Source organism: Crocuta crocuta, unplaced genomic scaffold, assembly GCF_008692635.1.
Source record: "Crocuta crocuta isolate KB4526 unplaced genomic scaffold, BGI_CrCroc_1.0 scaffold580, whole genome shotgun sequence".
Taxonomy (NCBI): Eukaryota; Metazoa; Chordata; class Mammalia; order Carnivora; family Hyaenidae; genus Crocuta; species Crocuta crocuta.
Window position 1 is genome coordinate 4,249,276 of NW_027527940.1, and position 14,020 is coordinate 4,263,295.

At 38.0% G+C, this 14,020-nt stretch overlaps 1 protein-coding gene across 1 annotated transcript in view; it reads left to right on the forward strand.

The window, feature by feature from the left end:
* PPP2R3A (protein phosphatase 2 regulatory subunit B''alpha) overlaps positions 1-14,020 on the forward strand; it is a 163,132-nt gene that overhangs the window by 43,228 nt on the left and 105,884 nt on the right. Inside the window, exon 3 of the mRNA XM_077752333.1 lies at positions 8,907-9,173. Within this exon, the coding sequence (XP_077608459.1) occupies positions 8,907-9,173 (267 nt within the window). The remainder of the gene's footprint in view (positions 1-8,906; positions 9,174-14,020) is intronic.

A 14,020-nucleotide genomic window follows, 5' to 3' on the forward strand; every position in this document is an offset into this window, starting at 1 on the left:
CAAGTCAGGAAAGGAACCCCAGCCTAGGCACTAGATTTTGAGGTATCAAATGATGGATCTCAGTCATCCCCACAAGAGAGTGAGTCTTTTTTATACTCTAGTTAAGCTTTCTTAACACAGTTGCCTTGAAGACCCAGGTTGAGCACATTGTCCAGTCAGAATGAACCTTTGTCTTCAGACAGGGTATGTTCATGAATGGTCTACTGGCAAAGAAGGGATTCAGGTAACTGTTCAGGAAATGCCTACTGTTGGCTTGGGGTTTTTTTGTTTGTTTGTTTGTTTGTTTGTTTGGACTTCGTATATGCTGCAGAAGGCAGGAGAAAAGATCTGGTTTATTCCAGAAGGACATTGGTAAGACCACTGCAGTTGACTTTTTCCATTATAATTGCCCACAGTTCCAACCTTGCCATGGTTTCAAACCGAATTTGTAAACTGTGTATTAATAGTTTTCTTTTCTTCTTCATTCCGATTTAGTTCCTCCCAGAGATACCTCTTACCCAGAAACACCCAGTCCCATGGATTGTACTTTTTCTATGATCAAGGTAGAAGATAGAGTAGATCATATGCCATGTTTGCATTGGTATTGAAATTCCTGATACTTGATTGTTTCCCAGTAAAAAAGATGTCACTCTAAAAACCGTGGTCTTTGCAACTGTGCTTCAGTTATATACTTCTTGAAACTAAGAAGTTTCAAGACTAACACATTCTGAGATCCTTTCTAGAATCAAGCACGTATACTTCCATACAAACACAAATACTCATGAGAGTCTTTTTCCATCAATAACTCCTGCCACAGACCAGTTCTTTACTAAGCCCTTTGAGGAGCCTGGTCTTTTATCCCTCTGATTTCTTTGGAAAGCAGTTGGATAAATAAAAACAGAGAGCTCACTTCATCAAAAGATACGGAGAAATGTTTTCTTACTTAAGACTATAGCAGAAGGACACCTGGGTGGCTCATTTGGTTAAGCATCTGACTTCGGCTTAGGTCATAATCTCACGGTTCATGGGTTTGAGCCCCGTGTTGGTCTCTGTGCTGACAGCTCAGTGCCTGGAGCCTGCTTCAGATTGTGGGTCTCCCTCTCTCTCTGCCCCTCCCTTGCTCATACTCTCTCTCTCTCAAAAATAAATAAACATTTAAAAAATGTTTAAAAGGGGTACCTGGGTGACTCCATCAGTTAAGCATCCTACTCTTGGTTTTGGCTCAGGTCATGATCTCAGGGTTTGTGAGTTGTAGCCCCACATCGGGCTCTGTGATGACAGCACAGGGCATGCCTGGGATTCTCTCTCCCTCTCTCTCTGCCCCTCCTCCACTATTGTCTCTCAAAATAAATAAACTTAAAAATTTTTTAATTTTTAATTAAAAAATATTTTTAAAAAGTTTAGCAGAGCAGGCTTTTAACCACTATTCTGACTTTGAAACTTAAGAGACTGATGGGAAGTGAATGAAATGAAAACATTTGTTGTTCTATGCTCCAAACCAGCATTGTATTAGATATGGTAAGGAAAATAAGAGACCACTTACTTATTATCTCCATACCCTTAGCACCCGGCAAAGTGTCTGCATATAATAGGTGGCCAGAAAAATATTTGTTGAGTGACTATAAAATCGACTTTACCCTCAGGAATTTACACTCTTTGGAAAATAATTATCAGGTTATAAAATATTGAGTAGAAGCCCTTTTTACTTGAACATGATTGGGATTGATAGTTATGGTATATGTATCAGTATACCATACATTCTATGTGTATGCACTATTAAAACATATAAAACATTTTGCTTTAACTCAAAACATTAGGTTATTCACATCTTTGAGAGGGCCAAAGCCTTTTCTTTGAGTGTCATCATTGGATGTTGGAGTTCCAACGACATCTTTCATTAATAAGTCACACTCAGTACATTTATTGATTGATTTCCAGTTTCAGCTTCTTTAAAGTGAAGAAGGAACTTAGGTTAGTAGTGAAGCAATTCCAATGTAGACTCCTTGATCTTAATAATTTTTTCCTTTATCTCACCTCCACCTAATTTTACAGCAAAAAAATGTTAGTAATAGTTTGACTTCACTGAATCTATAAAACAATTCAACTTTGAGGTTTTATTTTCAATTTTAGGAATTTTAGAAACTTTTTTTTACACATTCACATTTCATTAATTTATGGAATATGTAATTGAATTGAATAATTCCTGCAAAAATTACAACCAGTATAAACAAGTGGGTACAGGCACAATCAACCCTTAGTAAGCATACAACTCAACTACTGTGATAAGATATATGAGCGCGTAACAGAAACTAAACTGTTAGCCATGAATCAGTGTGTTCCAGGCATTTTAAAGGAGAAATGGGGGCACCTGGGTGGCTCAGTAGGTTAAGTGTCCAACCTCAGGCCATGATCTCATGGTTCTTGGGTTTGAGCCCCACATCAGGCTCTGTGCTGACAGTCAGAGCCTGGATCCTGCTTGGGATTCTGTGTCTCCATCTGTCTGCCCCTCCCCCACTCCTGCTCTGTTTCTCTTTCTCAAAAATAAACATTAAAAATAATAAGGAGAAATGGAGATCTTTGGCTAACCCAGAAAATAGGTTAAGTGGAGGTCATTTAAGGGTAACGATAATTTAAGGTGTAGTTATTTGGAAAAGTGTTAAATCATAAGTCTAAGACCTAGCACCATTCATAACAGACTTTTTTTGATGTTTTAATTTGGAGGTAAATAATGAAGAAGGAAAGATTATTCTAGGCAAGAGTATAAGAGCATAGAGAAAAAATCAGGGAACACTAGAGAGCTCAGAGTTAACGTGTCAGCCTAGTGATAGGAAACTGGAGGAAAAGGAAGGGCTCAAGTTAAAACATTAGGGTAGTGATTTAAATTGTAATCTTCTGTCAGCCATACTATATATTGAAAGCTTTCTTGTATGATTTTGTGTGAGTAGACGATTCCACAGCTTAAAAGAAAAAAGTATGAGGGGCTTCCGGGTCGCTCAATCAGCTCAGCATCCGACTTTGGCTCAGGTCATGATCTCACAGTTCGTGAGTTCAAGCCCTGCATCAAGCTCTGTGCTGACAGTTCAGAGCCTGGAGCCTGCTTCAGATTCTGTGTCTCCCTCTCTCTCTGCCCCTCCCCTATTTGTGCTCTCTCTGTCTCAAAAATAAGCAAACATTTAAAAAAAATTTTTTATAAGAAAAAATTTGAAAACCACAGGTTTAGACTTTTAAGCCCAATGTACACATTATAAAGTGTAGTCAGAATGTCTTGAAAGGAAATCAAGAAAAAAGATAAGTTGTGGAAAACAGTAGAAATCGAAAGAATTTAATTCCCACTAAATTAAACAAAGGTTCAGAGAGTTGTAAGCAATTTTGGTTTGGGGCTTTATTTGGTGATAATTGGTTTATATTTTCTAGAAATAGAAAATAAATATTGATTGAATAATGTGAAAATAAAATTGAAGAGGATATTTGAAGATTTATTTGTAAATGACTAAGTGAGGCACATATTTAGTATATAATAAAATAGAATATTTTAAAAATCTGCGATGATTTCTTTAAAGGTCCTTGAAAAAGTTTCACAAATTCAAGACATTATGTCATTGCCATTTGATCATTTTTTGTACCTTTATTGGAGGCAGGTTTCACTTGCTTACATGTATCTAAGCTGTTTTCTTATGGCATCAAATTGGTCTACTTTAAAAAAAAATTTTTTTTAATGCTTATTTATGACAGAGAGAGAGAGAGAGAGAAGGAATGTGAATAGAGGAGGGGCAGAGAGAGAAGGAGACACAGAAACCAGAGCAGCTTCCAGGCCCCAAGCTGTTAGCACAAAGCCCCATGTGGGGCTTGAACCCATGAACTGCGAGATCATGACCTGAGACAAAGTCAGACGCTTAACAGACTGAGCCACTTATGTACCCTCCACTTTTTTTTAATGTTTATTTCTTTATTGGGGAGGGAGGAGAGAAAGAATGAATCCCAAGCAGGCTCCTCAATTTCAGCACAAAGCCCAGCAGAGGGCTCAAGTCTTGAACCCCTGAGATCATGACCTGAGGCAAAATCAAGAGTCAGCTGCTTCACCAGCGGAGCCACCCAGGCGCCCCTCAGTTGTTCCACTTTCTTAACCAGTACTTTGACAATAAATGTTTACATGTGCCCAGATCCAGAATCACTTCCAAAAAAGTGTATTAGATAACTAAGAAAGTCTTCTGCACACAAGCCAGGAAAAAAGGATTTGATTTTAAAATATAAGACCCACAGATCTTTCCGTATTAGCACCTGAAGATGGAAGCTTGTTTTTCTCCATATTTTAACTGGATGTATCTAGAGGGTTTGGAATATTTGCTTCCCTTCAAATAAGAATTAAAAAACTATTCTTAAAATTATAGATTCAAATTTGAAGTGCAGCTTGTCATGTTTTCAAAAAATGCTAAATAAGTAGCAAAATCAAAAAAGCTTTACATGTTCTTTTTCTAATAGTTTGAAGAGAAACTGATTTACATGGATTGACACCTCATATACTCTGAGTTTAAGAAGTTAGCATTATCTGAGAGGTTGCTATTTTTAGGTCCAGCTGTAATGTTTCTAACTTTGGTGCTAGAGTAGTGGGTGCTTGCTTCCTTTCCCAGAAGGCTCTGTATTCTCAACATGTGCAGGTCAATTTGACATAAAGCTGTCTACAAGGAGCAACAAGCCCACTGCAGGCGTGTTTCTAACTTGAAAATTATGAGCAGGTACTGGGTGCCACTGGCTGTATTTGGGAACCAGCTGCATGTCAGTACAAGCATGGATTGTGGTCCCTGGAGACTGGGAGAGCACAATGCTTGAACTTAATTTCTTGTGGAGATAAGAAGAAAATACCTTTCTACCTGACGAGATTGACAACTTATTAAATCTGACTATCGTCAAAGTGTGCTGGACAGTTGCTAAGTAAACATCCACTTTTCAAAGATGATGATCAAGGAAACATCTCTACGAAGGGACCCGGATTTAAGGGGAGAGTTAGCTTTCCTGGCAAGGGGCTGTGATTTTGTTCTCCCGTCACGGTTTAAGAAGCGGCTGAAGTCATTTCAGCAGACACAGGTTTGGAACTTGGGTGTTTCTTTTAAAATATTTTTATTACTAATAAAACCACCCAGTGAACTAACTTACAAATAATTTTACAGCTCACTTGATATTAGATCAAGGAATTAATCTGTGTCCTCTATTCAGCTATTTACAGAAAGCTATTTGTAGAGAGATTCCAACAGGTTTAAAAATAGACCTTCTGGACCTGAAGTACAGTACTCACATTTTTCTCTTGTAGAGAGGGAATCCAGTTTTAGAGACAATAAATACACCTTAACAAATATTTTACAGTTTATAAATTTTAATAGAAATCTCTTTGAGAAACTAGAATTTCTGTGTTAAAAAGCCTTGTTTGCACTTTGGATCAGTAGACTATGTTTGTATTGACATACCTACATCTGTGATGAATTGTTTTAAAAGTATCAATCTTGGTCATCTTTTTTTTGAAGGAAGAGCTANATATATATATATACATATATATATATATAGGCAGTTGTGTAGGTGTGATATAATGTATGTGCGTAACAAAGGATGGCAATTAATTTCCTGGTTGTGGGAGAATGTCCTCCCTCAGCACGCTGTGATATTGAGTCATTTCTGCCTGTGATAACTTTGTGGAGTCCATGCTTCCTTGTTTAGACCCATGGGGCCAGTGTTTTACCGAACAACTTACCTCAACTTGAATACAATACAAATCAAGGGTCATACAAGTGATGGTTACCCAGAATCCAGCAAGAAACTATAGTTTTACAGTTATTCTGATACAGAGTACTTTCAAATTGACTGAACCGTATGAAGTTGCTTTAAAAAAAAAAAGGCCAAAAATGGTCAAATATTGTAAATGCTACAATGACATAATAGTATAAGGATATCTGAATGATACTATGTTTGTAGGCTGAAACTGAAATGTAGAATTGAGATATTTTACCCAGCTAGTTCTGTATTAATGCTGTTTCTAGATTTGAATGATACAATTTAATTCAAAAATGAGCAAATGCTAAACTTGCCAGTAAATCTGACAAATTTTACATTACTTTTATTCTATAATATTTATAAAGGGTCAGTTTTATGAAACTACTTTAAACTATGTGTCTTCTATTGAACTCAATGGAAAGGAAATTGGTAACACATAAAAGTACAAGATAAATGCATTCTTTTTCTTTTCCCTTTTAAATATTAATATCAGTTTTATTAAACATGGGATAAACCAATGAATTGATAAATACTTGCCTACCAGTGAACTGCTTCATGTTAAGTACAGTAAGGAGAAGAAAGTAGCTTATATAATTGATTATTTCCCCTTTAAATAAAACCCTTGACAGGTAGCCATGGTTTATTCTCAATTGCTATTTATTTCTGTCAAAGTAAAAGTGTAGGGTTAATATAGAAGATCTCATTCTAAACCTTCTCCACTAGCGTGTGCTCACAACACTATTGGGTTTCATCCGCACTGGCAGCAGTGGTTTTAATCCTATGGTTATAACTGCCCAGGATGTCACACCATGGGAAACATTTTGGGGGGAAAAAAAAAAAGAATTTTCATGATTGTATACTTGTAGTCTCACAAACCTCTTTCAGCATAGAATAATAGAGAATGACACTAATATAAATGACCTATTTATACATAAACGTAAAACCCCCTGAAGAATTATATGCCTTCTTGTAGAAGTTTAGGAACAGTTTCTACTATTATTGCCTCCTGAGACTGTGTAATAATATTTATAGATTTGGCATCAAAGCAGAGAGAAATGTTTACTTAGAATAGATTATCAATTTGTTAAATCAGAAGTGGCTTATAAACTTTAAATTGTTTGACAAATGTAAATTATTGTTTTTTTATTATTGATTCTGAAGGTCCATGCCAAATTACGTTTAAACTTTTGAGAATCTCATGCTTTGGCCTTGTGCCTCATTTTCTTAAATAATAACGTATCTGTGCCTAGTACTGTTCTGAGCCTTTTACCTATGTTACTTCCTGTAATTTCCTGTAGTCTTCACAACAACCTTCCAAGAAGTAGCGGTTATAACCTGCTTTATTACTAAAATTCTAAAAGGTAAAATAACTTTCCTGAGGTCACAGAGCTAGTAAGCTATCACTGTTTTCAGTTAAACTTTTCATATTTCATTAGCCTCGCTTCTCTCTGTGCCATTTTTTCCTTGTCTGTTGCTTTATAGAGGTGACATTCTGATACTACAGCAAATTCTTGTTGTGACCAACTAGCCTTTATATTCCCAGTAGTGTTAATATAGGAGCAGACTCCATTCTATGTATTAGTGTCATATATTAACCTGAGAAATGGACCATATATGAAAAAAGCAGATTAAATCATATTCATCACATATTTGTGTGAATAAAGCTTATCTTCCTCTAAAACTCTTGCTTTTCAAGGGCAGCCAAGATTTTTTTTTTTCTAGGAGAGAGAGAGACAGCATGAGCAGGGAAGGGTCAGAGAGAGAGGGAGACACAGACTCTGAAACAGGCTCCAGGCTCTGAGCTGGCAGTCTGCACAGAGCCCGACACGGGGCTCGAACCCACGAACCGCGAGATCGTGACCTAAGCGAAAGTCGGACGCTTAACCAACTAAGCCACCCAGGCGCCCCAAAGGGCAGCCAAGATTTTTATCCTGAATGTAAAGATCATGTTATGAGCCCATATGTCAAAAGGAAATATGATATTCAGATCTACTATTTAGATAAATCATTGTTCAAATTTTAGGAATGGCTTTAGCATAATTTAAAGAAAATGAATATTTGAGTAATATTTTGTGTTCATGGTAGTCAACTGTGATGGTAGTCAGAATAGTCTTTCATACTTCATGCAGTATATAACACAATGCCATGCTCATGAACCTTGATAGTAATTTGGTCAAAATTAAAAGAAGAAATTAAAACTCTGAAAATCTCCATGGAATCTTTTTGGCTTTTTCGGTTAGGAAGTTCAGAACTAAATTTACTTACTGGTAAAGTAAATCTTCACTGGTAAAGTAGACGTCTACCTGAATGTTAGTGTACCTCCCCTCCCCTAAATCATAGATAATCTTCTGATTGCCTTCCCCCCACCCCGCTTTTATACTCTCCTTTCTCATGTCTCTTTATGGCATACCACATCAAATCTTTTTTGGGAAAAGGAATAATATGAACTATAGGTGAGTTAATAAGCTATGAATGGGGTTTGGCTGTGATGAAATTAATGACCATGATCCTTGCCTCTTAAAGGGTACCAAAAATGAGAGTGATGTGTATCATGGGAAAAAAAAAATGTCATGTCCTCAGGGGCAAGTAAATCAACCTGGTAGAAGATATCCCCAAACTAAAATGCTTTAATTTTCTTCACAAGACTTTTGTCTGCATCAGTAACTGGCAGTGATTTTACCTAGACAAAGTCAAAGTAGAGAGAAGAAGGTAAAACGGACACCCCCTACCAATACATTTATGTATTTTGAAAGAACTTATTCTATCTGCCTGTTGAAGGAAAGGTAGAAGTATGCAGAAAGGTGAATAATAGTCTTCAAAAAGAATTTATTACTCCTTTTCCAGCAGACTGAGAATATACCCTGCAATTCTTAATATTCAACTAACACCACTCTTGAATATCTGGCACATAATTGATGGGAAATATACTGTAGGATTTTTAAAGCATAAATCTGTATAAACTCAGGTATTGACAGATAATGTATTTGTATAGTATGGATAAGCATTCCCTAGAAGCATGCTTATCACCCTCTAGAGTAGAGTGAGCTCTTATTGTCTTTAATTGTGACTGCTTTTATTTATACCCAACTTCTTGTTACTGGTGAGGACTTTGAAGAAATATATGCTGTTTAGAATTTCTGTGTTTCATAATCACATTCTCCTTCCAGATTCAAAATAAACCAGAAAAGAAACCTGGAACACCACTACCACCTGCAGCCACCTTTCCAAGTAGTCCCAGACCTCTCTCCCCTGTTCCTCATGTGAATAATGTTGTGAATGCACCATTGTCCATAAACATTCCACAGTTCTACTTTCCTGAAGGACTCCCAGATGCCTGCAGTAACCATGAACAGACTCTAAGCAAAATTGAAACTGCTTTCATGGATATTGAAGATCAGAAAGCAGACATGTATGAAATGGGAAAAATTGCAAAGGTAATGTAACTACTAAATAATGTATACTCTCTCTTTCTCTAGCAATCCCAATCTCCCTCTCTTCACTGCCTCTTTGCTCTCAGGTTTTAAGCATGGCTAGGTTTTTTTCCCATGTTGAAAAAATATATTTGATCCTGATATATCATCCGCGGTCCTATTTCATGTAACTCATAAGTTTGAAGAAACCTTAGTGGTCTTCCAGTCCATCTTCCCATTTAAGATAGGAATTCCATCCATGACATCATTAACACATAAATTTATTCTCTGTTTGAATGCTTTCAGTGACCAGAAGCTCACTGTCTTGCCAAACAACCAGTTCCTTTATTAAATATCCTTACTTGTTAGAAAATTTTCCCTCGTATTAAATATGAATGTCTTTTTTTGTTCGTACCCATTAATCATAACTCTGCCCTGAGCCAGGCAAGGAATGATTGGGCCAGCTCAACACTAATTCTACTCAGAAGTAAATGGATTTGCCACTAGGAACCAAGTCTTTAATATTTTCCAATATACCCAACTGCTTCTAATTTAAGATCTTAGCCTCTCATGCTAGGACTACTGAACATCCTCAGTAACTGGATGCTACATCTCCAGTCTCCTAGAACAATTAATACTGAGCAGAGCATCAAATTATATTTGATCATGCCATTCCCCAGCTCAGCAGCATTCAGGGATTCCTCCCATCTATAGCACTACTTTGTTTTGTTTGGGTTTTATTTTTATCATGCATGTAAATTGAAGAGTCAGATCATATCTCAGGATTTAGCAGTGGTTTCAGGCTGTGCTGCAAGAGGCAGAAGGATTTAGACCAAGGATTGCATGTGGGCAAGTAAGAGACCAAGTAGAAGCTCCCAAGACCCCATGCATACTTTCACAGTTCTCTTGCTTTCAGGAATAATATTTTAAAGTTTGGAAACTACTGATCTTGAAGATAAAACCCAAACTACTATTGCCTGCAGAAGCCTGACCTACTTGTCCTCCTGCAGGCATGCCTCTGCATTTGGGCTCTCATTCTTTTCCCTTCCTAAATGGGCTTCCACTCCTGCCAGCCCCCACATCACCCATCCTTTAAAACCTTCCATCATGTCTTTGAAGAAGTCCCCAAGCCCCTACTCCACTCATGCCTTGTCCTTTGCTCTACCTGCTTTCAGAACATTTGTTACTACTATTAAATAATTTGTAAATAGAGTGATTTTAGGGAAAGTGAAAAGGAATTCTTTCTTTTATTCCCTCTTTCTTCACACTCCCTCCCCCCATCTTAGAAACTGCTTGTTGATCCCTCAGATGTTTCTAATGAAAAGTAAACTGTCTTTGCAAAAGTAAGAGCTCACCTATTTCTACTTGTTTTAGACAGGAGGAAACTGAAGTCCCACGAGCATTTACCTGAAGTCACACAACTAGCACATGTCAGAGACAAGTCCTCCAGCTCCTGGCATTGTGCTGTTTATACCATGTGGTATCTTCCCTGAACATATGCTGACATACCGTTGGCTAACTTCCAATCAGTAGCCACCCAGATAAACCACAGGTTCTTTCAGGGCATTGGTGTTTTCTTACCCAAAGCTTTAAGAGATGGCAGCTGTGTGAGCCAAGAAGGTAAATTATCTGAATGGACTGGAACTATGAATCTAAATCCAAAAGACAGAATTTAGCAAGGCTGAACGAAATCTGCATTTAGAGATAACATGTTAACTGCATAAATGCCAAACAGGGTTATTTCTAACATGGCGACTGTGAGAGAAAAACAGGCAGTTTCGTGGACTGCTTCAGGCAGGCAGACAAGGAGAAAGCGTCCAGATTAAGGGATATAATAGTTCCCTGGTCCTGGGCTGGGCTCACCACATCTGGAGAGCCAATCCACATGGCATTTAATGCCTCACTGACCGAGACCTACAGCCTGTTCTGTTTGGAAAACAAGTCCTAGAGGTCAGCCTTCCTCTGAATATTCCCAGCCCCTGACTAAGGATCCTCTTCTCCTCTGCTTTTCTGTTGCCTTGTCTCCCCACTCCTGCTCTGGTCCTCCTACCCCTGTATTGTGGTAGCCCTTGCCCTGCTCCATGGTCCTGTGGGAAGAGAGCAGAAAACCTAAGGACTCCACAGATGGTCAAGGGAGGTGTAGGAAAGAATGTAGTCTAGTCAGGGTAGGGGGTCTGTGCATGCTGGGGAGTCAGAGGAAGGACTTTGCTCTTTCCAGGTAATGAGGATCAATCTGTATGTGACATTAAGAAAAACCACCAGTGTTGAAGCTGACAACATAGAGAAATTTAAAAAGAAAATTGTGTTTAGCCATAGTAGTAGTAACTTAGATAACAATTTACTGCTTACATCAAATCTTCATGGGGTACAATGGCCAGTATACGTATACTGTCTGATTAACTTGCCTGAATCATACTTGATGATAGCCCTCCATTCCCTTCATGAGTACCAGGCATTTGTATTCATTGCCCTTAGACTTTAATTGTCAGCTCAGGCAGCAACATAAACTGCCCATACCTCCAAAAAGTTAAAACTAACATTGCATATAAAAATGAAAATGGGTACATAGTGGCCTCAGTAGGTATCACAAGTGTATTGGTTTGTGTTGTTTTGTTTTGCCTTACTCTATGAGTTCATTTTATTGGATTTTGCCTCTTCATTTTTTAAATCGTTTATTTTTTTTATCTTTTTGTTGTTGAGGTATAGCTGCCACATAGTGTTAGATATTAGTTTCAGGTGTACTACATAGTGACTTGACAAGTGTATACATTCTGCTATGCTCACCGCAGGTGAGCTAAAAACCGTTTATTTAAAAAGTTTAATTAATCATTTCTTGCATTTAGCTAATCTCCATTTAATCCAGCTTTTACTTGGCTATGGCCATCTATTAACATTCACTGAGCAATCCTGTTTTCAGTTAGTTTTTACTATGCAGATTGGTCTTCTCTGCTGCTGGGCAGTGGACTCCACCTGCAGCACCTGTGCTCCGTGTGCTTGGATTCTCATGACAAGCTGGTTGTAGGTAAAGGAGAAGAAAGATGGCCTTTAATGGACAGTGAAGCAAGAGGAGGTTGGAGCAATGAATGAACACTTCTCTGAATTCTTGTAGTCTATAAAGCTCTTTGGAAGGCCAGCTTGAGTTTGCAATCTACTCTCAGTGCCACTTAAGTGTAGCTATAGGGACTGGGGTCTTTTTTTTTTTTTTTTTTGAAATGCAAAGAAAACACTATGTTTATGAAATCTCCATCTGTTAGTGAAGTGTAGCTCATTCATCTTTGACCTCAAACAGCCCTAGAGAGATTAATCTCCATTTCTGATTAAATTCTCAGTGTGTAGTTTGTGCTTTTTTCCACAGCTCTAAGTGATGACAGAGAAGAAATCAATCTAGAGAATGAAGCTAAGAGAAAAGCAGTGTAGGAACATATACTGAGGAACAGTAAGAAAAGTACTTCTCAGGGACTGGGCCAGAAGACTCACCATGGAGTTTTGGCCTCTAGCAGGAGGTGTAGGAAGAAGAGTGAGGCTCTCTTCTGAACCATACAGAGACCGTCAGCTCCTCTCTTCTGGCTGAGGGAGCATTGCCGTGACCTGTCGTGCCTGTGTCTTATAAGGCAACTTCTCTGTACCATTATTTCTTCATCTACAGTATAGGCTGAAAATACCTGCCCTCTTCTACATGGGGATCATGTGATGATTAAATGAAATAACATTTTACAATGTTAAAGAACATTGCACATACTAGATAATCATCTACTATGTGACTCATTAGACAACCTTGCTTTCAGTTCTTTATGTTGCTGGGCCATTCTTTGATCAAATTATAGGTGTTCAGTTTTCCTTGCTCCAGCAACTACCATATACTGACTCTTGCTACCTCCTCTAAATCTGAGTTTCCTGACCCCATTTTCTGTATCTCTCTCCCCTTGTCATCCATCCTTTCCCTTTGTAAAAAGTCTTGACACTGACTTGTTCTCGCCTCTGTTATTAAAGTCTCTATTCTGTTGCTCTCAGATTAATATCATTTACTTTTTTGGGGTTCTTATTGATCTCCTGACTCCCTTAATCTTAATTCTTTGATTTTGAGCAGGTACACCCAGCCATACATTTTTTTTAAGTAGCCAGAGTGTAACATCTATATTGTATTTTTTTTCCTTCGTCATTTTCTTCAAGGGCTAATACTCTCATGCTGCCTAATACATGACCCCTTAGGGCACCCCATTATGAGAAAACTAGGCCAGCCCTTATCAGTCTATTTTAAAACACACCCATTCTATACTTTATCTCTTAGGATTTTGCCTTTGACATAAATTTATGTGTCAGTCTCTCTGTCACTTACTATTCCTCAGGAGTTGACATGTATGCATTTTAACAGGAGTCTTCTAGAGAAAAGAGTATAATCCAAGGGAAAGAAAGTTAAGAAAGCTGTTTAATAGCAGAAGTAGCCCCACAGGATATGATCAGCACAAAGCTCCAGGTAGTGTTTCAGCTAAGAATGGTAACCATTTCCTGAAGTTGAGCTAGAAGATTCCTGAGCCCTTCCAATTCTAAAAACTCCATGAGTGACTATAATGGTGGGAGTTTCAAGCACTTTGGCAAAAGCCACTTCCAATCCCTCCCTCTACGTACTTTCTCCGTTTTGGGCTCTGCACTCCTACCTCTACAATACAGACTTTTCTTTCAAGCTTTCCTAACAGTTGCCAGTAGCCTGTCACATCTAAGAACATTTTCTTGGCAAACTAACATTCTGCATGAAAGGGAGAATTGGGATTGGAAAGTGGATTTGACAGTTTACCACCCAAAGTATATTAATTGTGAGCTTTGTACTTTGGCAGTCATAATTTACACAATAAACAAAATACATTTGGTTGCTA